At 40.1% G+C, this 27699-nt stretch overlaps 1 protein-coding gene across 1 annotated transcript in view; it reads left to right on the forward strand.

Moving 5' to 3' along the window:
* The window catches only part of zdhhc9 (zinc finger DHHC-type palmitoyltransferase 9), a 135420-nt gene that overhangs the window by 93347 nt on the left and 14374 nt on the right, over positions 1 to 27699 (forward strand). Inside the window, exons 3-6 of the mRNA XM_072270665.1 lie at positions 13220 to 13378; positions 14556 to 14693; positions 22463 to 22509; positions 27251 to 27355. Of these exons, the coding sequence (XP_072126766.1) occupies positions 13220 to 13378; positions 14556 to 14693; positions 22463 to 22509; positions 27251 to 27355 (449 nt within the window). The remainder of the gene's footprint in view (positions 1 to 13219; positions 13379 to 14555; positions 14694 to 22462; positions 22510 to 27250; positions 27356 to 27699) is intronic.

The following is a 27699-nucleotide window of genomic DNA, read 5'->3' on the forward strand; positions in this document are numbered from 1 at the left end:
ACAAAGAGAATAAAAGAATAAGACATGATAGTGGAGAAAGCTCTGGAAGTGAGGAAGATGAACAAGCTCAGAGAGGAGGTGTTGTCATAATTAGGTTTAATGAGAAGGCTCAGGGACATATGAAGAAAATTAACCCGTTTGTGCTAACAACAACTCTGACAAATAAGATAGGGGAAGTAGTATTTGCAAAAGTCCTTAATGATGGCAACTTATTGGTAAGATGTGCGAATGAGGAACAACTTGAGAAAGCACTCAAGCTAAAAGAGATAGGAAAATGCAAGGTGGAATACACTGGGAGGGTGGGAGCACAAAACAGTGGTTGTAAAGGAGTGATTACGGGGATACCAATGAGTATAAATATGGAGGAGATAAAGAGGAATATCAAAGGAGGGAAAGTAATGAATGTTCAAAGACTGAAAACAACAAAGGAGGGAGTGAAAAAGGAAAGTGAATCAGTATTGATTGAATTTGAAGAAGAAAGAGTGCCAAGGAAGGTGTTCCTGGGTTTCATGAGTTACCCAGTAAGGGAGTATGTGCCAAAGCCATTGAGGTGCTATAATTGTCAAAGGTTTGGACACGTGGCTAAAAACTGTAAAAGGCAGAGGAGATGTGCTAGATGTGGGGGTGATCATGAATATGGAAAGTGCGGAACAGGAGTTCAACCAAAATGCTGCAATTGTGGAGGAGCTCATAATGTTGCATATAGTGGGTGTGAGGTTGTGAGACGGGAGACTAAAATTCAAGAAATAAGAGTGAAAAGAAAGATCACTTATGCAGAAGCTGTAAGAATGTCAAGAGAACAGAATAATGTTCCTAATGAACAGGGAGCAATAGGGATACGAGAGATGCAACAAAGAACAAATGACAGGATTTATGTAGACAAAAAGGCTCTAGTAACATTCATTGCAGGAGTGATTAATAGTACTGCTGAGGTAAAGTCAAAAAGTGACAAGATTCAGCTGGTGGTGAAAGCAGCAGTAAACCATTTAGGGTTAGTAGGACTGACATGGGAGGAAGTGAGGGAGAACCTCAGTAATCAGTCAAGCCAGGAAGTGTCATGTGTTGGTTAATACTAATTATGGTGATTCTTTTACAATGGAATGCAAGGAGCTTACTGGCCAATAGCCAGGAATTCAAGCACTTTATTAAAGAAATGGTTGTAAAACCGGATGTAGTGTGTATTCAGGAAACTTGGTTGAAACCAACTTTAGACTTTGTGGTATATGGGTATACAATGATGAGGAAAGATAGAAATCTAGGGGGAGGAGGGGGTTGTGCTATGTTAATCAAGCAAGGTATACCATATAGGGTACTGGAAATAGGAGATGATCAGGAATACATAGTGGTGGAAGTGTGGGAGAGAGGGGAGGGAGTGGTTATAATTAACTACTACAATCCATGTAAAAGGTTGGATTTGGACAGCCTATTAAAGATACAAGGACAAAACAGACATAATGTAGTGTGGTGTGCAGATTTCAATGCTCATAGCACAATATGGGGGGATCAGATTACAGATCCAAATGGGAAAGTAATTGAAGATTTGATGGAAGAAAGGGATTTGGTGTGTATGAATGATGGTAGCGGCACAAGGATAGATATAACAACAGGAACTGAGTCAGTGTTAGATATTACGTTAGTGTCTAATACCTTGGCTGGCATTAGTAACTGGGGAGTTTGGACTGCTTCAGCAGTAGGCAGTGATCACTACCCAGTTTTGTGTTCAGTGGGTGAAAGAGTTGAAGTAAGACCAGGTGGCGGAACCCCAAAGTGGGTGTTTGAAAAAGCTGATTGGGGTAAGTTCCAGAAGTTGAGTGAAGAAGGGTTAATAAAGATTGATATTTCTGGAAATGTAGATGAATTAAACAGTCAGGTGACTTCAGCAATTATCATGGCAGCAGAAGGATCTATACCTCGGAGTAAAAATAGGATGAATAGAAAACTGGTACCATGGTGGACAGAGGAATGTTGTCAGGCTGTAAAAAACAGAAATAGAGCATTCAGGCTAGTTAAAAGAACCCATAATATGCAGCATTTGGTTCAATATAAGAAAGCGCAGGCAGTGGTGAGAAGAATTATACGTCAAGCTAAAAGGGCAAGTTGGAGGAGTTTTTGTGACAAGGTAGGAAGAACAACACCTGTGGGAGAGATATGGGGAATGATTAAGAGGATGGGAGGAGATAGAAGGGAATGGGAATATCCAGTAGTGATATCTGAGGAGGAAACTGCAGTCTCCAGTAGGGATAAGGCTGAGGTCATGGCCAAGTCATTTGTACTGATACACAGTTTAGAAAATTTGTCTGAAGAAGGGAGAAGAAGAAGGGAAAGAATAATGAGCCAACACCCAGGTGTGTTAAGCAGGAGGGAAGGAACAGGTGATATAATTGATGATCCATTTACATTAGCAGAAATGGTGAGAGCAATAAAGAGATCGAGACCAACCTCCCCAGGGAAAGATCTGATATGCTCTGTGATGCTAAAAAATCTAGGAGAAGGAGTGCTCTTGAAGTTGCTGCATTTTTATAACAGAGTGTGGGAGGAGGGAAGATTACCAAGTGCATGGAAAGAAGCAGTAGTAATTCCAATAAGGAAGCCTGGCAAGGATCTGTCAAAACCCACTAGCTACAGACCAATTGCATTAACATCAAGTATATGTAAGATAATGGAAAGGATGATAACAGAAAGGTTATCATATGAGCTTGAGAAAAGGGGAATGCTGGCAAGTTATCAGAGTGGTTTTAGAAAGGGAAGGAATTCCATGGAATCAGTGATTATGTTAGAGACTGAAATAAGGAAGGCCCAGGCGAATACAGAGTCAGTAGTGGCAGTGTTCTTTGACATTGAAAAAGCCTATGATATGATGCGGAAGGAAGGATTATTAATTAAACTGCACAAGATGGGGGTTGGTGGGAGAGTTTTTAATTGGATTAAAGATTTTTTGTTTGGTAGAAAAATTCAAGTTCGGATTGGATCAGAATTATCAAAACAGTACATAGTGGAAAATGGCACACCTCAAGGTAGTGTGATTAGCCCGTTACTTTTCATCATTATGATCAATGATGTCTTCACAAAGGTACCAGTGGATATAGGTAGGTCACTGTTTGTGGATGATGGGGCCTTGTGGAAAAGAGGCAGGAACATGGACCATGTAATCAGGAAACTACAAGAAGCAATTGATGAAGTGGTGGAGTGGGGTTATGATTGGGGATGTAGATTTTCAGTAGACAAAACTCAAACTGTATTTTTTACCAGGAAAAGGGTTGAGGTAGGGAAGAAGTTAAGGATGTATGGGTCTGAATTAGAAAGGGTTGCATCATTTAAATTTCTGGGAGTTATATTTGATTCATGATTAACATGGGCAGACCATATCAGGAAAGTTGAGGAGAAATGTAAAAAAGTAATAAATGTGATGAGATGTTTGACTGGTAGGGAATGGGGAGCAAGTTGTTCAGCTTTGAAGAGAATGTATGTGGCTTTAGTAAGATCTGTATTGGATTATGGAAATATAGTATATGGATCAGCAGCTAGGTCTCTTATAAGGAAACTGGATGTGATTCAGGCTCAGGCCTTGAGAGTGTGCAGTGGGGCTTTTAAAACGTCACCAGTGTCAGCCCTACAGGTAGAAAGGGGAATAATACCTTTGGAACTAAGAAGGATGTAACTGATGGCAAACTACTGGGCTAACTTGAGGGGCACAATGATTCTCACCCTACTAAAGGAGTGTTGCAGGAGTGCTGGGAAAATGGGAGGTTTCAGAGGGATACCTTTAGTCGGGTAGGGAATGATATCGCGAAAGAATGTGGAGTATTTGATCTGAGGATAAGTCCTTCAGTAGTTTATCTGGTTGTAGCTCCATGGAAGCTTGTATGGCCTGACATAGACTGGCATTTGTTAGAGGTAAAAAGGAAAGAAAGATATAAAACAGATTTGGTAAATGCATTTAACTGTCATGTGATGGAAAAGTATAGTGATTATACTCACATTTATACGGATGGTGCGAAGGAACCTGAAACAGGAGTGACAGGGTTTGGGGTCGTAATACCAGCAAAAGAAATTGGAATCAGCAGAAGAATATCTAATAAGTTAGGGGTGTTTACAGTGGAGATGCTGGCAGTGTTGGTTGCATTGCAATGGGTGCAGAAAGCCAGACAAGCCAAAGCATTGATATGTTCAGATTCATCCTCAGTTCTAGCAAGTTTAAGGTCTTTTCACACAAACAGTCGGCAAGATGTACTTTATGAAGTCCTTCAGTTAGTTACAAGAATTGCAAATCAAGGAGGTCAGGTAAAATTTCTATGGATTCCAGCACATGTAGGGGTGAAGGGGAATGAGAGGGTGGATGAGTTGGCAAAGAGGGCGTTAAAGAAAGAAAATGTGGAAATGCACATTAGTATCAGTAAAGCAGAGGTTAAGTGTGTAACCTGGGAAAAAGTCAACCGAATGTGGCAAGAAAGATGGGACAGGGAGGGGAAAGGGAGGCATTTATATTAAATACAAAAGAGTGTTGCAGTTACTAGGGTAGGTAATGGAAACAGAAGAGAGGAAATTGTGTGGACTAGGTTAAGGCTGGGGCATTGTGCATTAAACAAAACATTGAAAATGATAGGGAAACACCAGACAGGATTGTGTGAGGAATGTCAGGAAGAGGAGTCAGTAGAACATGTAGTTTTGTGTTGCAGGAAGTATGGGATACAGAGAGAGATGATGAGAAATAAATTAAGGGAGTTGGGGATGCAGGAATTCACATTAAAAGGGTTGCTGGGCATGGGTGAGAGAGCACAAGTCTGGGTATTTTTAGCGTTTTTAAGGGGTACATGGGGTTTTATAGAATATGACGAATAAACAGGAATAGGATACTAGGATGGTCAAAGATGGGAGGGTGAAGTGTAGGTTTGTGTGTGTGTGTGTGTGTGATTGGGTGAAGGGATTTAGAATGTATGTCTAGTGCACATTCTGGAGCAGAGGGTGGCGGTAATGCACCATTAAGCTGGATGCCAACCGCCGTAAAACAAGACACAGACACAGAGAAAATGTTTGGTCACCTGACCTCGACTGCTCAATCAGCTGCTTCCTGCTGAGTCTGAGCTATTCAAATCTTGATTGTCTAATCATATGGATCAGGTTGTTGGACAATATCTAGTAACATGAGGAAATGAATTGAAGCAGCAGAGATGTGGTTTTTGAGGAGGATGCAAAGAATATCATGGACAAAACTAATCTCTAACGAGGATGTCATGAACAGAGCAAGCACAAAAAGAGAAATAATGTATGAGATCATGAAAAGGCAACGTAACTTCATTGGACATGTGATTAGGAGAGAGGATTTAGAATGGACAGTAATTATGGGAAAGATTGAAGGGAAGAAAGCAAAAGGAAGGCAAAGACAAATGATGATGGAGACAGCAGCTAGAGAACTGGAAATGAATACCAATGAATTGATCCACTTGACCCGAAATAGAAGTGTGTTGGCCATGGCAGTCAAAGCTCAAACTGGGCATAGCACCTGATGATATGTTGATAAATCTGAATATACAGACATCAAGTAATGGCCTGAAGACTAAATGTTGAATTCTATTGAGCCTAATTTCATTTGTACCAGTGTTGGATGCTTTTAACTCCTTCCAAAGTTTCCAGAAAGTAGAAGGAGATTTTCACAGTAATTTGATACAGTCTGACTTAAAGTGATGCTGTGGTACTGTTTCTGTTTTTGACAGGCACTGCCTTGGCCAGCAGGCTACTGAGATCAGGCAAAGCAAATTAATAAACTTGTTTTCTAGAAAGCAACTGCACTTATGCTGCTAATTTACAAGCAAATGCTGCATTCATGGTTCCCTTTCCCTAGCCTACTCCAATTCAATATCCTCTTTCCATTCCAAACTCCTAATGAGTGACAGGATTTTTAAAGTGTCATTGGCCACAGGGAGTAAATTTTCTTCAAGCTGCCTCAATGCACGTCTGCATAATATTGGGTATGTATGCAAAGTTCTTATAAAGGTGGGATGTTTGGTTCCCCTGACAAGGGTGTACACATAGAGGGACCTGTATGTTTGATGACAAGAGGTGCTTCTGTCTTTAGTGGCCCATTAATAAATCTGCTTAACCTTAGGTGATGGGTTTCATGAACTAGGGACTCCATAGTGTTGTTTTCTCCAAGGTCACAAAAGCTTAAGAATCTTTACAAGTGACAATGGCTCTATGCTTGTGAAACTAATGTTTTTTTTTTAAATAGCAGAGTGGAGTTCAATTATGATTATTATTTCTAGGTCAAATTGGACCACACTTGTGTCATAGAATCATACAGCACTGAATCAAGCACTTTGGCTCAACTTGTCCCTGTTGACCAAGTTGCCAAACTGAGCTCATCCCATCCCACTAAACGTGACCTATCCTTCCTCTGGAAGCTTGTTCCACATACCCAAGAGGAAAATGTTGCCTCTTGGGTTCCCTTTAAATTTTTCCCCTCTCAGCTTAAACCTCTGCCCTTTAGTTTTAGGCATCCCTACCCCAGGAAAAACATACTTTATCTATGCCTCTCATGGTTTTATATACTTCTGTAATGTCACTCCTCAGATCCCTACACTCCAGGGGAAATAAACCCCGGCCTGTCCAGTCTCACTTCATAACTCAAGCACTCATGGTAAAATTCTTGTGAAGTTCAGCTGGGCATTTATTGTTATGATTAACTTTAGCTCTGTTCCGTTGATTTATGTAACCGTGCAACAGCTTCGTGGGGGGGGAAATTACTCTTAATTGCTCTGTCCCTACATTCTCTCAGAACGAGGATCAGCAGCAAGGTCCAGTTTTATTTGAATTAGGTTGGAATCACTGCAGTTAAAGGTCATTCCATTTCCCTACCTCCACCCAACGAATCACTCACCTCACCTCACCTACTCCCTCCGGCTGCTGGTTTCTCATCCCCTTCACCCCCACTCCCTAGGCCTGGATGCAGAGATCTAAACCCGATCTGTTTTATTAACCTGCTTGGGCCCAGGGTACTGCAGAATTGTATAGTACCAGGCTCAAGACACATTGTTATACCTCGTAACAAGGAATAGTGTGCTCCAGAGGGTACCAGTGATCCTTGGTTCCTCAAGGACTGCCATTGGAAAATGGGGATGGAATTTATCCTAAAGTACAATAAATAATGTGGCTCTGCATATTCTACATAAAGCAACTGAGTGCTTATCATTTATTGGAAGAATGGTACTATGATGAGGGTCATTCTGTTCTGCAAATCTACTAAGCTACCTTTGGCTTAGGTACTTTTACTTAAAAACAACTTATTTGCAATCTTTTTGTCCTTTAATTCAAGTAGGCCACATTTTGTGATTCTGTTCAGAGGAAAAACTAACTTCGACAAAATGCTTCTGTGATTAGAGGTGACTTTCTCAAAATCTGTCATGGAAGTGGGCATCTGTCACCTTGGGCAAGCCAAGATACTGGAGCATGTGAATTGCTAGTGCACTTGCTGGTATGAGATTTGTTCAAATGCCATTCAGTAAAATGGATTATGATTAATTCACATCCAGCATGTTTTTTTTTTGCATTGTGTATAACAAAATTTTCTTTGGGAATAATTACTATCTTTTCCTCTTTACTGTGTTTATCTTTTGTGTCATTTTTTGACTCTTCTTGTTTAATTTATTACTCTGTTGGATGAATTATCTTACCACCATCTGGGTGATAATCCAGAAAAGCAGATTGCCTATCAATTTAAAAAAGAAATCTGGTGTATTTTTGTATGTTAATTTACAAATAGTAGGTCATTTACTCCGCCAGATTGTTGTGCAGCACCTGCCTTATTCCTGTACATTAATTGTCTGGTTAGCCCCTACCATGCGGGCAAAGAAGAGAAACATGCACCCAGTCATCCCATCAGTATTTGTTCTGTCAGTATTTTAGGTGTATTCTAAATTCTCCTTCACTTGTTGTACAGTACTTGTAATGATGATTTGTGGCATTAGTTAAGTAGAGAATGATGCTCTTTGACATCAGTATACCAGATGCTTCAAGAAACCTCAGTAAATCTGAAGTTGAAAGGAATTGAGAGAAGATCTGCATTTGCTGTTGTCAGAGTGAGCACAAAGAGAGATGTGATTGGTTTACATCAATCATCTTGAAGTGTTCTTGTACGGGTTCCTCAGGGCAATATTCAATACCTAAGCATCTTCAGCTCTTTTTATCAATGACCTTTCCTCCATTTATAAGGTCAGTTGCAATGTTCAATCCCATTGCCAGCTTCTGAGATAATGAAACAATCTGTGCCAGCATGCCGCAAGGCCTAGACAACCTTCAGGCATTGCTTGATAAATAGAGAATAGCATTGACTGACACTTGCATGGAGTAAATAACTACTCCAACAAGGGAGTTGAACCATCAGCAACTTATAATTGACACTGTGACACCTCTGAGTCCTTTACCATCATATCTCACTTTTTATCAGAAAATGAACGAGATCCTTCACAAGATTAGCTCAAATGCTTGATATCCTTCATTCAGTGCCTTGCATCCTGATTGTCCTAAGACTTGTGACACTTCAAGATTCTTTTCAAGAATGTAATCCAGTATGGTCCACTTGCCTGAGTTCCCTGAATCTTGACATTTTGCACCCAATTCTCAGTGGGCCAGGCAACATCAGTGGAGGTAAAGAGATGCAATAGGACTGAGAGTGGGTGGGGTTGGGGAGTAATGGACAGCATAAAGAATATATCTATCCTGCCGTTCAGTACATTTCACCCTACACATTTGCTCACTGCACCAGTGTGTAACATGGTGCTATGTATAATACCAACATAACTGCTTTACCGCCATCTCTGAACCTTATGATTTCCACCAGAAAGAAAGAGAAAAGATTCTCTGCAAGCTTCCTTCCTAATTTCATGCAATTGTGACTTTGAACTATCAGCCCTCACTAATGGTGGATATGAATTCTGGAGCTCTGTCTGAAATAGTGCTATAAAGGCATGTTAATCTACTAAAGCGACTCAAGGTGATGTGCCATAAACAGTTGACAGTGTTGCAGTGAATGCAGGCCTGCTGACCTTGCGTTGACCTTCATTTCACTCAGTGAAAGTAATGGGTCAGCTCAGGCCTCTCTTCTGCTGGCAGATCTGTTGGGATCCTAAAGCTAATTGCAGAGCGGTTGACTCATTTCTGAGTTCCCTGCTTGGGCTGTGCAAATGAGTTGGAAGTTGCATGTTGGTCTTCCATCACTGGACTCAGTACAGAGCCCAGCGATGGTGAGGAGTGGTCCTGGTCAGAGTTGTACTGAGGTCAACAAGGTGGAGTGGGCTGGCCTTAGAATTCACGCAAAATGCTGGAGGAGCTCTGCAGGTGAGGCAGTATCTATGGAAATGAATAAACGTTTAACATTTTGGACCTAGACCCTTAATCAGGAATGATGAGGAGGTTGCCAGAATAAGAAGGTGAGGGAGGGGAAGGAGTACCAGCTCAAAGGCTTCAATTATACCAGTGCTTATGAAGAATGTGGTAACCTGCCTCAATGACTATCATCCAATAGAACTTACATCCACTGTGATGAAGTGCTTTGAGAAGTTGATAATGAAACATATCAACTCCTGTCTGAGAAAAGACTTGATCTGCTCTAATTTGCCTACTGGCATGTCAGGTCCATAGCAGATGCCATTTCATTGGCTCTTCACTCAACTCTGGAACATCTGCTCAGTAAAGATGCATATATCAGGATGCTCTTTATCAACTACAATTCAGCATTCAATACTATCATCCCCTCAGAACTAATCAATAAGTTTCCAAGACCTTGGCCTCATTCCCTCCTTGTACAGTTGGATCCTTGGTTTCCTCATTTGCAGACCACTATATGTTTGGGTTGGCAACAACCTCTCCTCCACGATCTCATTCAGCACAGGTGCACCACAATGCTGGGTGCTTAACCTCCTGCTCTACTCACTTTATACTTATTACTGTGAGCCTGAGCACATCTCCAATGCCATATTCAAGTACGTGGATGACACCACAGTTGTTGGCCAAGTCATGGGTGGGATGGGTTGGCCAAATCTCTTCCTATATGCTGACGGATCAGCATATGGGAAGAGATTGAAAATCTGGCTGAGTGGTGCCACAACAACAATCTCTCACTCACTGTCAGCAAGACCAAGGAGTGATTATTGACTCCAGGAAGAGGAAACTAGAGGTCCATGAGCAAGTTTTCATTGGAGGATCAGAGGTGGAGAGGGTCAGCAACTTTAAACGCCTCAGTGTTATCATTTCAGTGAATCTGACCTGGGCCCAGCACAAGTGCAATTACAAAGGAAGTACAGCAACTCCTCTACTTCCTTAGAAGTTTGCGAAGATTTGGCATGACCTCTAAAACTCTCTCAAACTTCTATAGAAGAGGTGGAAATTTTATTGACTTCTTGTATCACAGCATGGAATGGAAACACCAATTCCCTTGAATGGATAATCCACCAAAAACTAGTTAATATGGCTCAGTCTACCAGGGTAAAGCCCTCCCCACCATTGAGCACATCTACACGGAGCATTGTTGCGGGAAAGCAGCATCCATCATCAAGGACCCCCACCATGCAGATCATGCTCTCTTCTCACTGCTGCCATCAGGAAGAAGGTACAGGAGCCTCAGGACCCATATTACCAGGTTCATGAGCAATTACTACCCCTCAACCATCAGGGTCTTGATGAAGGATCTCGGCCTGAAACATCGACTGTTTACTCATTTCCGTAGATGCTGCCTGACCTGTTGAGTTCCTCCAGCATTTAGTGTGTGTTGCTGTGAAATTCCAGTACCTGAAGAATCTCTTGTGTTTATGATTTGACCTCAGAATTCACCACCTATATCTAATCACTGCGGTGTAGACTGTTTGCCCTCATGGAAGTGCATCCATATATGCAAAACCTCTAGTACGTCAGATCTGCAAGTCTGTAAAGAATACTGTCACAATGGCAGTTCTGCAGTTAGCATACAAAAGAGGGTGGAGGAGATGTTTGAGGTGGAGGAGCCAGTTTTGTCAAATTGATAATTTATTCAAAGTGTGGAATTTACAATTAATTAGATAACAGAAATGATCTGTCTTTCTGTAATGCTAATGCTTAATCTATATGTACATTCAACAATGTCATGTTATTATCCCTAATAAATCCAACTTCCCATTTGGCTTCTGGCTCCTGTCGCAGTCACACAAGGTATACTGCAGCGTTAATTTTATAACCTCATTCTTTAATTGATTCTTATTGCAAAAGCAAAATAAATTTTCTGCTGATAGCTAATATTCCTTTTTTCAAAAAAGAAGGTGGGGACAAGACAGGAAACAACATCTGTCAATAGTACAGAAATTATTGGACAAAATTTTAAGGGACAGAATTTACATTGACTTGGAAGGCATGGTCTGATTAGGAGGAATGAACATTGTATTGTGAAGAGGTAATCCAACTCGTGCAAATCTGACTGAATCTTTTGAGGAGGTACTAAGAAAACTGATGAAGGCAGCTCAGTAGACTGCTTCTGTGGAGTTTAGCAAGGACTTTGACAAAGTCAGGCATGGTAGGCTGGTCTAGAAGTTTAGGGAATAAAGTATACAATGTGTGCTGCCCAGCTGGCTTGGTGATAGGAGGCAGATGGTTGTGGTCAAGAGGTGTTTGACTGGAGGTTTGTGGTACACCACAGTTCAAAGTTCAAAGTAAATTTCAAAATACACATGTCACCATATAAAACCCTGAGATTTGTTTTCTTGTCATCATGCACAGTAAATCCAAGAAACACAACAGAATCAATGAAAGACTGCTCCCAACAGGTTAGGCAAACAACCCTTGAGCAAAGGACAACAAACTACAAATACAAAAATAAATTTTAAAAATCCAGGGACCAGAGCTGGGACCTTTTGTTGTTTGTCACATAGAAACATAGAAAATAGGTGCAGGAGTAGGCCATTTGGCCCTTCGAGCCTGCACCGCCATTCAGTATGATCATGGCTGATCATCCAACTCAGAACCCTGTACCAGCCTTCCCTCCATACCCCCGATCCCTTTAGCCACAAGGGCCATATCTAACTCCCTCTTAAATATAGCCAATGAACTGGCCTCAGCTGTTTCCTGTGGCAGAGAATTCCACAGATTCACCACTCTCTATGTGAAGAAGTTTTTCCTAATCTCGGTCCTAAAAGGCTTCCCCTCTATCCTCAAACTGTGGCCCCTCGTTCTGGACTTCCCCAACATCGGGAACAATCTTCCTGCATCTAGCCTGTCCAATCCCTTTAGGATTTTATATGTTTCAATAAGATCCCCCCTCAATCTTTTAAATTTATAAATGGATGAAAACGTAGATGGACTGATTAATAAGACATAAAAAAATCATTGGAGTAAAAGACGGCAAAGAAAGCTGTAAGAGCATTCATAGGGACAATGATTGTTTCAAAAGCTGAGCAGAGTTGTGGCAAGTTTAATACAATCCAGACAAGAGAGTTATGTGTTTTGGGACATGAAATACTAACAGGGCAAATGCAGTAAATGGCACAGACTTCAGGACTGTTGATGTACAGAGGGAACTTGACTTGCAAGTTCTCAGCTCCCTGAAAATGACAACACAGCTGTATAGTGCAATGAAGAAGGTATAGTATATGACATGCTTGCCTTCACAAGCCAAAGTGTAAAGTATGAGAGTTGAATGTTGTGTTACAGTTGTAGAAAACATTGGTGAAGCCGATCTTGGAGTATTTTGGTCACGCACTACAGGAAAGATGCAGTAGCGTTAGAAAGAGTGTAGAAGGGATTCATCAAGATGTTGCCTGGAATTGAGGACTGTACTTACAGGCTTTCCCATGTTTTAGTCTTGCTGAAACACAGGGAACTGAGAGTTGACCTTATAGAGGTTTATAAAATTATGGGAGATGGGGATAGGATAGTCAGAGGTATTATCATACAGTGAGAGAGTCTGAAACAAGAGGGCATAGGGTTATCATGAGGGGAGAAGTTTTGGAAGAAATCTGAAATGCAGGTTATATGGAATGAACTGCTAGTGAATGCAAAGAGCTAGATACAAAGTTTAAAAACTTTTGGACAGGTACTTGGATGGAAATGAAGAAGAGGGATATGGACCTAATGCAGGCAAATGAGGTTAGTATCAATGGGTTTCTCAGTTGGTGTGGATGAATTGGGCCATCTATATAATTATGAAATGTTTATTTTTAATATTATAAGACATTTATTTATCTGAGTTTACTATCATTTCCAGAGGCAGCCAATGGCAACGTCCCAGCAGGTCAACGACCACCACCAAGAATTAAAGATATTCAAATCAACAATCAGATTATCAAATTGAAATATTGCTACACATGCAAGATATTCCGTCCACCCCGGGCATCCCATTGCAGTGTCTGTGATAACTGTGTGGGTAAGTAAGATGGTCATTCTTTTAAAGTGTACTTGAAGTAATCCAGAGACCCTGGCTAAAAGTAGACATATAGTACCTCCCAGTGATAAGCTCTCCCGCTGAAAATCACTCTTTTTCTCAAGATACCAAACTACTCAAAAGCTGTACAGCATTACTTTGAGTGGAAATTTGTGTCCAATTTCAACAATTGCAGTTTAGAACTTGCATCAGAATTGGCTTTTCCATGGTTTGCCTTCTAAAGGTTTCTAAAATGAAGTAGACAGTTAACAAGCAAACTTGATCTGTTTGCAACACTCTCTTGGGATTGCGGCACCTTTGCAAGAATGATCATTCTGGCATTATCAGGAACTTTGATTCAAATATGTGGAATGTGGAAACATTTCGGGCTCTGCTTTGAAGCGTGATGGGTTTGAAGTGCTAACAGAATGTGCTGCTGATACTACATGGTGGATAGGCAGCTCTTTAGCATGTTAGTTGGAGTTCTAACATTCGTTGAATTTCTGTTCTGTTTTATTTCATTAAACAAGGTCCCAAGTTTCAGGGATGTGCAGTGGCTCTATGCTGAGGTAGATTTCCAGTGTGACAACAGTGAGCTGAACGCTCCCCTCTGTGCTGTACATTTCTATGGTCCTTGTACATTAGGTGCAGAATGCCTGTTATACTATTCTGATCTCTGTCCAATCCATTTTATCCCTTTGCTGGTGGCCTTGCTACTTTAAAAATTCTGCCACCTTATTCAGTCCCTTCTCCAAAGGTTATAATTACCGTGATGTAATTATAAAAAGCAAATTTCCTCCAAAGAAGCAACGTGCCCAGTCATAATGTCATAAAGCTTATCAGTAAGCTAATACAAAACGGTGTTCACTTCACTGACCGTGTCCAGAAGTACCCTGAACATGATGTGGGTGGAGGGACCCAATTGACTTTGGATTTATAAATCATTTTTGGTTTACATAAACACTGGAAAGTCTGCAGGTGCTCGAAATCTGCAGAGACCCACACAAACTGCTGGAGGAACTCAGCAGGTCAGGTAGCATCTATGGAAAAGAATAAACAATTGATGTTTTGGGCTGAGACACTTCTTCAGGCCAGTTTGCTCTACAGTTGATATCCAGGGTGCATAATTTGAATTAGAAAAGGTTCCAAATTTTAATTTTCTGTGTTTATTCCTTCACAGAGCGTTTTGATCACCACTGTCCCTGGGTTGGAAATTGTGTTGGAAAGAGGAATTACCGTTTCTTTTACCTCTTTACCATCTCGTTGTCATTCCTCACTGTCTACATCTTTGCTTTTGATATTGTGCACGTGGCACTGAGTAAGTAACTGGGGGAGTTAATTATCTCAACGATTTGACATGATAGGTTTTCAATGAAATTTGATTAGTTGGTACATTTAATGATAGTTCTTTTTGCTATCTTTCTCCGTGTAGTGAGATCAAAAGCAAATAGAATTTAGGATTGTTTTGAGCTTTTAGAAGTTATATTGATTTTCAGTGTAGTTTGTAGAGTGTATCTTTCTTTCTTTGATATCAAATATTTGTAATAGGCAGGCTTGTGTTCTGCCCTAGTTATGTACATCAGCTTACTTGCTGTACCGTTTTAATATGTATCTGCTTACCACATCAGTCCGTCCATCAGCTGAAGAGATTGCCGATTTAAAAATAAAATACAGCTCGGGCTTTGTCCATTTAAACTGGTGACTCATGAAATTAAGTTCCTTCAGACAACAGGAAGGCAAAAGGTTTTCTTTGCCAGATATAGAATGATTTGCCTTTTCATGTTTTGGCTCTTCCCCCTCAAAAATAATCTATTAGATTTAGTAAGGCCACATCTGGCTAAATATACATAGAGCACCTAAGTTGCTTCCACGGTATAAGTGTGTTGTGGTCTCCATTCCCCACACTGTTCTCTTTCTTCTTCGGGCAACAGCATTATGAGGAAGGAGGGTGTTGGTTCTGTTCAGCTGAGCCAAATCCACAGGGTTCAGAGTAGAATTTGACTTAAGAGTCATAGAACGTTACAGCACAGAAACAGGTCTTACTTGGCCCAACTCGTCCATGCCAGACTATTTAATGTGGCTAGTTCCATCGACCTTCACCCAGACCTATAGCCCTCCATACCCCTCCTGACCATGCACCCATCCAAATTTCTCTTAATGTTCAAATCGAATCCACATCCACCAACCAGCTGGTAGCTCGTTCTACAATCCCACCATCCTCTGAGTGAAGAGGTGCCCAGGCGTGTTCTTCTTAAATGTTTCACTTTTCACCCTTAGCCCATGACCTTTAGTTCTAACCTCACCAATCTCAGTAGAAAAAGTCTGCTTGCATTTACCCTGTCTATACCCCTCATAATTTTGTATACCTCTATCAAATTACACCTCATTCTTCTATGCTGTAGGAATAAAACCCTAACCTATTCAACCGTTCCCTTTAACTCAGGTCCTCAAGTCCTGGCAACACCCTAGTAGATTTTCTCTGCGCTCTTTCAACCTTGTTAACATCTTTCCTTTAGGTAGGTAACCGAAACTGCAAATCAGGCCTCACCAATGTCTTATACAACTTCAACATAACACCCCATCTCCTGTACTCAATACTTTGATTTATGAAGGCCAGTGTACCAAAAGCTTTCTTTATGGCCCTATCTATCTGCAAAGCCCTTTGAAGGAATTATGGATCTGTATTCCCAGATCCATCTGTTCTATCACAATCATCAGTGCCCTACCACTGACCGTGTAAGTCCTGCCCTGGTTTGTCCTCCAAAAGTGCCGCACCTTACACTTGTCTGCATTAAATCCCATATGCAATTTTTCAGCCCATTTTCTCCAGCTGGTCCAGATCCCACTTCAGGCTTTGATGGTCTTCCATGCTGTCCACTATATCCCCAATCGTGGTGTCATTTGCAAATTTGCTGATCAAGTTTACCACGTTATCATCCAGATCATTTATATAGATGACAAATGACATCTGACCCAGCACTGACCTCTGCAGCAAACCACTAGTCAGAGGGGCAACCACCCTACTGCCACTCTCTGGTTTCTCCCGCGAAGCCAATATCTAATTTGATTTACTACCTCATCTTGAATGCCAAACAACTGAACCTTCTTGACCAACCTCCCATGTAGGACCTTGTCAAAGACCTTGCTAAAGTCTATGTAAATACTTTATAAAATTGGTTCGTCATGACCTACCACACACAAAGGCATGTTGACAATCCCTAATTAGTCCGGGTCTATCCAAAAAGTTATATATCCAGTCCTTAGAATACCTTCTAATATTTACCCACATACTGATGTCAGGCTCACTGGACTTTAATTTCATGGCTTATTCTTGGAGCCTTTCTTGAACAATGGAACAATATTAGCTATCCTCCAATCCTCTGGCACCTCACCATGGCTAAGGATGTTTTAAATATCTCTGCTAGGGCCTCTGAAATTTATGCACTAGCCTCAAACAGGGTCTGAGGGAAATCCCTGGGGATTTCATCCAATCTAATTTGCCTCTAGACAACAAACCCATCCTCCTCTGTAAACTGTATACAGTCCTTGATCTCACCGCTGCTTTGCCTCACATCTGTAGGCTCTGTGTCCATCTCCTAAGTAAATACAGATGCAAAAAATCTATTTTAGTTCTTCCCCATCTCTTTCAGTTCCATGCACAGATTACCACTCTGATCTTTCAGATGACTAAACTTGTTGCTTTTAATATATCTGTGGAAGCCCTTGTGATGCTCCTTCATCTAGCCTGCTAGAACAACCTAATGCCTTCTTTTACCCTCCTGATTTCCTTCTTGGGTGTTCTCTTGCATTTCTTATACTCCTCAAGTACCTAATTTGCTTCTTTCTGCATGTATCTGCTATGTACTTTCTCCTTTTTCTTAACTAGGGCTCACAAAAATATCTCACAAAAACCAACATTCCCTAAACCTGTTAGCCTTGCCTTTTATTCTGACAAGAACACACAAACTCTGTAGTCTCAAAATTTCCCCTTTGAAGATCTACCACTTACTAAGTACATCTTTGCCAAAAAACAATCTACCCCAATCCACACTTGCTAGATCCTTTCTGCTATCATCAAAATTGGCTTTTCTCCAATTTAGAATCTCAACCTGAATACTGGACCTATCCTTCTCCATAATTATATTGAAACGACTGCATTACTCGGTGCAAAGTGTTCCTCTACACAAACTTCTGTCACCAACCCTGTCTTGTTCCTTAATTGGAGATCTAGTTGAGCCTTTTATGTCCTGATTAAGGAAACTTTCCTGAACCCATTTGACAAACTCTATCTCATCTAGTCCTTTTACAATATGGGAGTCCCAGTCAATATGTAGAAATTTAAAGTCACCTATTATCTCAGCCTTATGTTTTTTGCAACTGTCTGTGATCTCCTTACCTGTAGAATAAAGGGACCCCTCCCCACTTGAGCTACTGCATGGGGCATCTACCGAGAATGTTCTCACTGTCCACAAATAACTTTTTGTTTCTTGTATTTATTTTTTCTCCTAAAACTTCATGCAGGGTCTTGTCCTGAAAGCACAGTGGAGGAAGGAACAACGATAAGCTCCATGGCCACTTTTACCTTTTTTTGTCAAGGCTGATCCACACTTGGTTTCAAGTCATCTTTCCTAACTAATCGCCGTAACCCTGTTTCCAGTATAGTCTAGAAATCCATCTATCACTGTTTTGATAGCACTTAATGATGCAGCACCCAACATATCTCTGCGATAGTTAAACCCAAAGTTCCATTATCAATCTGGAGGGTAAATTTCTCTTCATTAAATGGGTGGCACACTATCCTGAAACTACCTCTAGATCCCACCTCGGGTAATAGCCCTACTCACATTATCTACCCAATGAAGTCTTCTCCCTCAGAATCTAGTATGCTTCAGTATGCACTACTCATTCTTCAAATTTGTATTTGTTCATTCCTTTTCTCTTAAGATAACCTCTCTGTTCCAGTATTCAAACTGTCTCACTATTGCCTCTGAGTTTTGCTACTGGATCTTGTAATTTCTTTCCAGTTAAACCAAAGTTTGTTTATTTTTCTCAACCATGCTACAACAGTTGGGCATTTGCGGGCAGAAAGATTGAGAGAAGAAAATGTTTCAGCATGGGTTAAAACGCTTTGCTGCAGACAACAGGCACACATGGCGTTATAGTTACCAATATGTCATACTTTGTACAACAATAAAATGCATGCTGTGGTGTTGGGCTGGCTTGCTGTTCACGTTATTATTCTGTGCTGCTTCTGACTGCATTGTATAACCTGAAACTTCTAACAATAGGTTCTGGAATGGTTCATGTGCCTCTTTTCTCTTGTGTTGATCATGTTATAAATCTGTCTGCCTTTCTCCTTTCCATCCTCCCTCATTCACCAACCTACACTCTCATACATAACACTTGTAAGAACCCCAACCCCAAAATGAATGAGGCAAATGCTGGCTTAATTAAAATGAAGTGTGTCTGATGCCAGTCTCTGTTCACAGGATATTTGAACTGCAACATTTTATGAAACAACAGCTTCTTTTCTTGCTGCATGTGTTCAGAATTCAGTTTATTCACAAATAATCCCTTGTACTCAGTGGCTGTAGGGCAATGCCTTTTACCAAGATTACGGTAAATCGCTTTGCTTAAAAAGAAACATTTAAATATCACATTTAAAAAAAACACGTGTTTTAAAATTCTTCCCTTAAAGGTAATGAAAAATGACCTTCAAGATTTCTTAAAATTTGCAATGGTAATGCCATCCTTTTTGAATTGCATTGAAGATTACAGTGGCACAGATATCAGAGCTGTTTTTCACAGCTCCAGTGACCCCGATAGCAGCTGGGTGGAGTTTGCAGTGATCCTCTTCTGACTGTGTGGGTTTCCTGTAGGTTACCTGGTTCCATCCCACATCCCAAAGATATGCATATTGGTAGGGTAATTGGCCACAATAAATTTGGCTGAAGGGCCAATTTCTGTGCAATGTGACTTTGATTCTTTTCCTTGGGTGAAAGTGCAGCAGACACTTAACACACACAGTGAATGGGCAACCAGTCAAGGCATTTTTGTACATTTCTAACAAAGAGAGTAATTAGACTGGACACCTATGTAATTTTCATTCTTTAGTTAGCAAGAAAGAATTTGAGATGTAGGAGGAGTAATTGGTCACCAGACATCTTGAGGCTGCTCTGCTGTTCCATGTAGTCAGCTCTGTATCTTGGGCTTTGCTTCCTCTGGGATGTTAAAAGTCTGTTGATCTAAAACTTAAGTACACACAACCCCTGAGAACTCCAGTCTTTTTCCATGTTAAAGAATTTCAAAAATTATATAATATGTCCATCCTTGTTTGGGTCCACGTAGTTGATTCTTTATGTTGTGTGTATGCCTCCTAGTTTTAGAATCTTCAGTTGAGCGTATGACATAATTTCTATCAGTCTCATTTCAGAAAATTGCAATTCTCCATTAAATCATTTCTCATTCTTTGAAACTCCCGTTTGTATTAAGCTGGTCTTTCTTGATCTCTCATCATAAAGGAATTTCTTCATTAGACTGGTTCCCATGAATAGAACAAATGAATCTGTTTCCCTGACTTCAAGACAAGTATAATCTCCTTTAGCTATGGAAACCCAAAACTGCATAGTTTTCAGGGCGTAGTCTCTTCATAGTGTCACAAAATTTAAACTACTTCCTTACTTTAGTATTCCAGTAATGACAACTATGTTCCTTCCTAATTGCTTGCTCTCTCTGTTTGCTTATACTTAGTGATTATTGAGCCAAGGCACTAAAATCCCTCTGTTCACCAGCACTTACTAGCTTCTCAACACTAACAAATATACTCGCTTATTTTATCTCCTCAAATACATAACCTGACATTTTTATCTTCATCCTTCTGCTACCCAGGTTCATCATTGTGACATTTAAGAGCCCTTGTGCCCCACTGCATCCTTCTCTCCAGGAGTTGCGTTATTAGTAAACTTGGATATGTTAACACATTTTTTCCATCTAAGTCACTAACATAATAGTGAATAGTTCAGGGCACTGTACTGATCCTTGGGGAGTCCCTCTGATAAGTCTGTTCAATTTAAGAAGATTTGTGTATTTCTGTTGTTTTCTGTCTTTTATGTAATATGTTGCCCCAGAAGTCTCTGACCCTTTGTTTTCCACTTCACAGAATGCAATTGTTAAACCTGAATTATATCTGGTATGCACATGAGAAGTACATGTTCCAAACCATCAATAAATTTAATGCCAAGAGCCAAATGAATGACTTCACTGTTTATTACACTTTTAGTGAGCTTTTGAGAAACTATTTGGAGTTGCTGGTGACCTTTCTAGTCACTGTGCCCTCTCAATAGTTTTTAGCATGGAAAAACTAGTTAGTCAACTATATTTATTCAACCAGTCAGACTGGAGAATCCTTGCTGAGAAGTGCAGAGTCTAAAACAGGAAGCTAAATTAAAATATTCGATTTAAATACATACAGAAAGATGGAGCTAAAATGAGATATGGGATTCTGAGAAAGAAAATGTCATGGAGTATGTAATTATTCTTTTTGTTGCATGTATTAAATATGTGTATTGATCTCTGTTCTATTGATTTCAGTGGAACTGAATTTTATGTGTGCATTATGATATTGTATGTGATGAAGAATGAATTTCCTTCTGCAATTTTGAAAATCTCCTATAATAATAGAATTATGAAGGGATGAGACTTCACATTTCAAAATGTGTATTTGATTATGGGAGAGAATGTATGAATGTTCTGGTGCCCCACCTTGCTCTAACCTCCGTGTTAATTCCTTATAATGCCCTTGGTCCTCTCTGTGTCTCTGTGTGTGTCTCTCTCTGCCTCTTTCTCTCCCTTTTCCTGAACAGCCCTTCCCAGTCTACAATTTCTTTATGGTAATGATCTTGGCACAGCAGCAAGCAGCAGTGGGAAGGGTTGAGGTTCACACCAGGTTCCCTGCATAACATTGTGAAGCACTGTGGGAGCAAGATTCATGTCAGTAAACACCCATCAATAATGCATATGAATGCCCATTTTAGTGCTGATTTCATTAGAAATGTTATTGCCAGAAACACATCCTGGGTTGTGAGTTATCTGTTTAATTAACTCATCACATGTTAAAGATTAACAAGTAGCTGAATGCATAGATGATAATGATCTGGTCTATTTTTGTGGGTAAATCCCACAATTTCATGCTTTATATCTTTATCTGTATATCAAAGTTTGAGGAGGAGGAAGCTAACTCAGAGGACAAGTGTGAATTGCCACTGTTACCTGTGCACGTGAAGGTGGCTGAAGTTGCTGTTTGGTGTGCTCCATAATACACTACTTTGCTAGCTTGTCATCAAATCCACACTGCAGTTTTGAGTTCTCAGTTACCTAAAGAGCTCTGATTAAAAAGGTGCAAATATTAAAGGTAGTTGGGAAGTATTTAGACCATTATGCTTTTTGACAAGCTGCTAGAAAATAATTTTCATTGATGTAACACTTTCAACTTAGTGTTTGAATTTTACAGATAATGGTGGTTTTACAGAAACAGAGATTATTGAATGGCTGATTTGGATAGACAAAGTGGTTTAGTACAGTATTTATGCAAAGTATAAATGGTCATTATTGAATCAACTAATCAAATTTGCAGATCATGTGTTTAATAAAATAATTTACGTTGAGATTAAACCTAAATTTGCTCCTGTTGATCAAAAATATGGTCCTTTTGGGTGAATCCAAATGCAGTCTAATTTCACTATATTCAGAACCATGCTATTTTATTCCTACAGGTTTTCACTGAGCTTAGTTACATTATTTCTTTACTTTAAATGAGACGCTATGTTTTGTTGCTCCTTTCCGAATGTTATTTCCCAATTCAAAGGTGTATTGCTTTGAATTTTGCTCCTGTATTTGAAAATGCCATATATATGCATTTTTTGTTGTTATTTTCTATTGGAAACTCCACCCTGACGGCCTATGTAATATTAACTAGACTTTTGTGTTCTTCCTTTAGCCGTGGGGGGGGGGGGGGTGGCGGGAAATGCTGCTTCATTCCATCTATCTGATTTGTCTCTTCAACATATTTTCTTATTTTTTAATAAACAGGATCAGTGGACAATGGCTTTTTAAACACACTGAAGGACACACCAGGAACATATCCTTTGAGCAGCATCTATGTTTGAAAGTATTAATAGTCATAATCTCTGGACTCACAAAGTGGGAAAATAATTCCACAACCCACAGCATCTGTGCAAACCATCAACTACTATTTATGCTTATCTATTTTCCAACACTTGGTCTCTAGCCTTCTATGATATTTGAGTTGCTTATGTAAATACTACTTAATGTCATGTGAGTACATGTTTCCACTACTCCCGTAGTAAGACAATATGTGACCTTTGTCAGCTTTTAGAATATTGAAGATTTTATTCTTGGTAACTCACAAGCATTTACTTTATTTTATATGCAGTTTCTTGTACTTTAAATGCTAAGATGAATAATTGAATATGGTAGAGCAGTAGTTCCTGTTAGATCTTTGTGTTAATTGATTTTCATTGTTGGTGTGCTACACAGTAAGTGGCCTTCTGTTTTGAGAGAGGATCAATTTTCCATGGTTGACCTACCAGACTAAGGTTGGTTGTGTGGGAAGAGCACAATTGGATTTGGGAATGGCACCCCAAGGTGGAATAGCATACACGGAATCAGTAGATAAGAACACACGGAATGACTACCTGAGGTACTAAAATACATCCCATGTAATTGTAACTTGATCAGGAGTCTGCCCAAAGCTTTTCTACCATCTACAAAATTCTGGTCAGGAGTATGATGAAAGATTCTCCATTAGCCTGGATGTCTACAGCTTCAATACACGTAAGACTTGGTGTAAAGCAGTCAATTTGACTGATGCTGAATCAACCACTCTGAACACGTACCACCTTCTCTACCTGCATTTTATCTACTGTATTACCGGCTGACACACAAAATGCTGGAGGATCTCAGTGCGTGGAGCGTAGGCACTCAGTGAGACCTGATGTAGATTGGGAGACAGCTTCGCTGAGCACCTATGCTCTGTCCACCAGAAAAAGTGGGATCTTCCCGATGGTCACTTCTCATTCCTTTTCCAACATGTCCATCCATGGCCTCCTCTACTGTTGTGATGAAGCCACTCTCAGTTTGGAAGGAGCAACACCTTATATTCCGTCTGGGTAGCCTCTAACCTGATGGTATTGAACATCAATTTCTTGAACTTTCAGCAATGCCCCCCTTTCTATTCCCCATCCCCTTTTCCCTCTCTCACCTTATCTCCTTGCCTGCCTATCGCCTCCTCCTGCTTTTTTTTTCCTCTATGGCTTCTGTCCTCTCCTATTTGATTTCCGTCCTTCTCCGACCCTGTATTTCTTTCACTAATCAATGTCCCAGCTCTTTACTTCACCCCTCATCCCTCCAAGTTTCATCTATCACCTTGTGTTTCTTCCTCCCATCTCCCCCCCCCCCCTTCTAGCTCTGACTTCCTCTTCTTTTTTTCCTCCAGTCCTGCTGAAGGGTCTCGGCCTGAAATGTCGACTGTACTCTTTTCCATAGTTGCTGCCTGGCCCTCTGAGTTCTTCCAGCATTTGGTGTGTGCTGTTTGGGTTTCCAGCATCAGCAGATTTTCTCTTGTTTGTGATCATATTACCTGCCAAGCTGTTGCTGCACCACCTCCCAAACCTGAGAGAGCAGGCACGTGGAAACAGCACCAGCTAGAAGTTCCCCAGCAGGTTACACACCATCCAGACTCCATCACTTTTCTTTAATTATTGCTGTCACCACACTGACTGCAGCACTTCATGATGGCAGATGATTTGGATAGGCCATTCTTGCTGGCTTGTTAGTAATGCGCCTAGCTCTAAAAATCAAATTGTTTACCACAAAAGTAAAGTGAAATCAAGTGTTCTGAGTATGAGGCAAGAGAAAGAAATTGAGGCCAATAATCAGATCAATTAATGAATGATTCACCAGGCAGGAGGAGGTATACCATATATTGTTCTGCAGCTTCTATTATTTTAGATGGGGGAATTCTGGTAGCTAATTTCCAAAAGGTCCCACTGAATGCAATGATATGATTGCTCTAAATAACCTATTTGAGTGAATTTGTTTGTGTCAAATATTATTAATTTTACTCTCATAGTGAAGATATAAATGAGTTTTCAGATTGGACTTGCTGCTTCTAGCAGCTTATTAAGTATCCAATATTTTTATATTGCAAAGAAACTGTCACCTGCACACAAGAAAGAAGGGGTTAACAGAAGAGGACTCTCTTGTTGGTGCAACTGTTAACATTTTTATCATTCTTTGCATATTTGTTGAGAAGTACTTTGCATTCTTTTACAGGACGGAATTGATTTTTGGAAGGCTCCCTGATGTCCTGATCTTTTTGCCTTTCCCACCCCAACAAATCACTCTCCTCCCTCCCACGTTGTCTGCGTTGTTTTACCACTCCTCCAAATATCCAGTGGCTTATTGCAGAATTGTTATTGAGCTTTGCCACTTCAGAGGTCCTCAGTAATGGTGTCATATTTCATTTTTGCCATATGCCTGACAAAAAACAATGGGAAAGATGGCATTTCTTGCCACTTCCTTGCACAGCAGGCACTGTTCTCCACAGCAAACTGCCACGGCCCCTTCATGCCTGTGTTTTTCAATGAATTTCACCCCAATAATTCTGACTGAAGAGTAGGCAGGTTTCAAGTTTAGCAGAGAAAAAACCTTTCCCTCCCTCCTTCCTACATTCCAAGAACACTCAACTGAACTACTTTAAGAACTGTTGCTGATTTAGTCTTTTTTTTTGGTTCACCCTGCCTTCTAATGTTAGTGGAACAGCGCATTACAATTATAAAACATTTACACACAAAAGCTGGCCATTGTTCCAGCATATCCACGTAAGTATCCTCCCACTTCACTTCACCTGTCCATTTAGCTCAACCACTTCTTGGAAGGATGCATTCTGCATTCTGATCAGATGTGCTTACTCCATTTGTTTTTGCCCTTAGTCATGCATGAGTTTACCACTGATACTTTTAAAAAGACTCTTGAAAATCCAGATATTTCCTGCTGTGTTATTTTTATCCTCCCCAACGTTTCGTCAAAGAACTTGTTAGGATTCTGAAAACAAAACCAAAGTTGTTTTGCATCATTGTAAGTAAGCGTTGAACACCTTGGCAACACTCACACAATGCTGGAGGAATTCAGCAGGTCAGGAGCATCTATGGAAATGAATAAACAGTTGACATTTCAGGCCGAGACCCTTCTTCAGGACTGGAAAGAAAGGGGGAAGATGCCACAATAAAAAGGTGGGGGGAGGGGAAGGAGGATAATGAGAACGTGATAAGTGAAGCCAGGTGGGTAGGAAAGGTAAAGGGCTGGAGAGGAACGAGGCTGGAGAGAACGAGAGGAGGGTGGACCATAGGAGAGAGGGAAAGAGGAAGGGACCCAGAGGCAGATGATAGAAGGGATCTTGGCCCAGATGATAGAATGTTTATTCATCTCCATAGATGCTACCTGACCCATGGAGTTCCTCAGCATTTTATGTATGTTGGATTTTGGATTTCCAGCATATGCAGAATTTCCCGTGTTTACGATTGAAGACTTTGTAATGCTATGTAGCTTTCCCAGGGCAGCTACATGATCCTTTCAACAAATAGCATAGCGTGAAAAAAGGTTTATTCTTCATTCATTTTTACTGCTTGTGCGGCATTCTTGATGTGAATGCTGTTTTGTGTGGTTGCCTAATCCACTACACTCCATGGAAGCCATGACAAGCAGTTTCTATTAGTTTCGACAAGGTAAGATGCCATTTAAGTGCTAGTACACCAAAGTTAGCTGTGAATTTAAAAAATTGGCTTTAATAGTTTTTAAATTTGAATGTTCAAAAGACCTGAACTTTGCTAGAAATTCTCACATACCTTGAAATGAAGAGGCGATGAAGAGTCAGCCACATTGAGGGTCTGTAGTCGTAAGTCACCCAGATCCGATGCAGATGGCAGATTTCCTTCTGTGGAAGGCATCAGTAAACCAGATGGGCTTTTACAAAAGTCCTGTGGTTTTGTGGATAATGTTACTGGCACTGCCTTTTTAAAACTGTATAATTCCACAGATTATGATTACTTTAATTCTCCAGCCATTGTAGTGATTAGATCAATAGACCAGAGCTCTGGCAACTAGACCACCAACTTAACTACTACAATAGAGTTCTCCACTGTTCTGAGATTAACTGCACTCTTTTAAAATAACAAGATGCAGAGCTAATTCTGTATACGAGACAAATGTGCCATATAAAAGATAATGGTCTTTCAGCAAAAGTTTGTGTCTAAAAGGTGGCTTGAGATGTCTAAAGTTAAACCTGGGTTCACAAACCTGTGCTTGTGAAGAGTTTTGTATTGCTTATAGACTAATTATACTTGTTGAAAGTTAGTGTTGATAATAAGATGTAACACCACTTGTGTTTGGAAAATATTAAATGTATTTTTATTAGATACAAATATCTTTGTAAATACATGAACTTAGGCCTACGGTTTCTATCTCTGTCCAAGGTACAGTTTTCTGTTCAGTCATTTTTGCCCATCTGATTCTGAAGATCAAATCTGGGGACTTTAAGATATGCAACATCAAATTTGTATACTTCAAAAATGAAAGTTTTGGCCAACTGTAAGTATCAAGAATCATCCTTTTAATGAAAGCTGGTATTACTGAGTTGAAATGCTGTATTAAAGGTTAACTTAAATAACAATGAACATAATTTTTGTTTTAAATGCTTTCTGACAGTTTGATGTCGGAAAGGGCAGCATAAACACAAATGTGTAATAACTGCACGAAATGATGTTTACTATTGATGTGATATTCTTTAACTCTTCCTTTACTGTGCTAGAAGTAGTAATCTGCTTCTTCACATTATGGTCTGTGATTGGTCTGTCTGGATTTCACACCTATCTTATTGCGCTCAACCAAACCACAAATGAAGATGTAAGTAAAATTTATAAAACAGAAATGATTATGTAAACTCCACTTTTGTGGAATAAACCATAGATAGTCATAGATATAAAGGCACATTTCATAAAAATTACAACTTTATTGAGTGTAGACTCCACTTTCCTCCGTGGCCTTTTGTAACAGAATAGACTTTGGTTTTGGGGAAGCAACCATAGACAATCAACTGTAACAGGTGCATTAAAAAATGTTGACTTTTATTGAGTTAGGCTCCACTTTCTGTGCTGTTCTGTAACTGAGAGTAGGGATTGACTATGGAAATGAACTTGGTGATCAAAGTAGTTGCTACTTAATTATTAGGATTCATGTTCAGTTGCATT

This window comes from Mobula birostris, chromosome 10, assembly GCF_030028105.1.
Source record: "Mobula birostris isolate sMobBir1 chromosome 10, sMobBir1.hap1, whole genome shotgun sequence".
Taxonomy (NCBI): Eukaryota; Metazoa; Chordata; class Chondrichthyes; order Myliobatiformes; family Myliobatidae; genus Mobula; species Mobula birostris.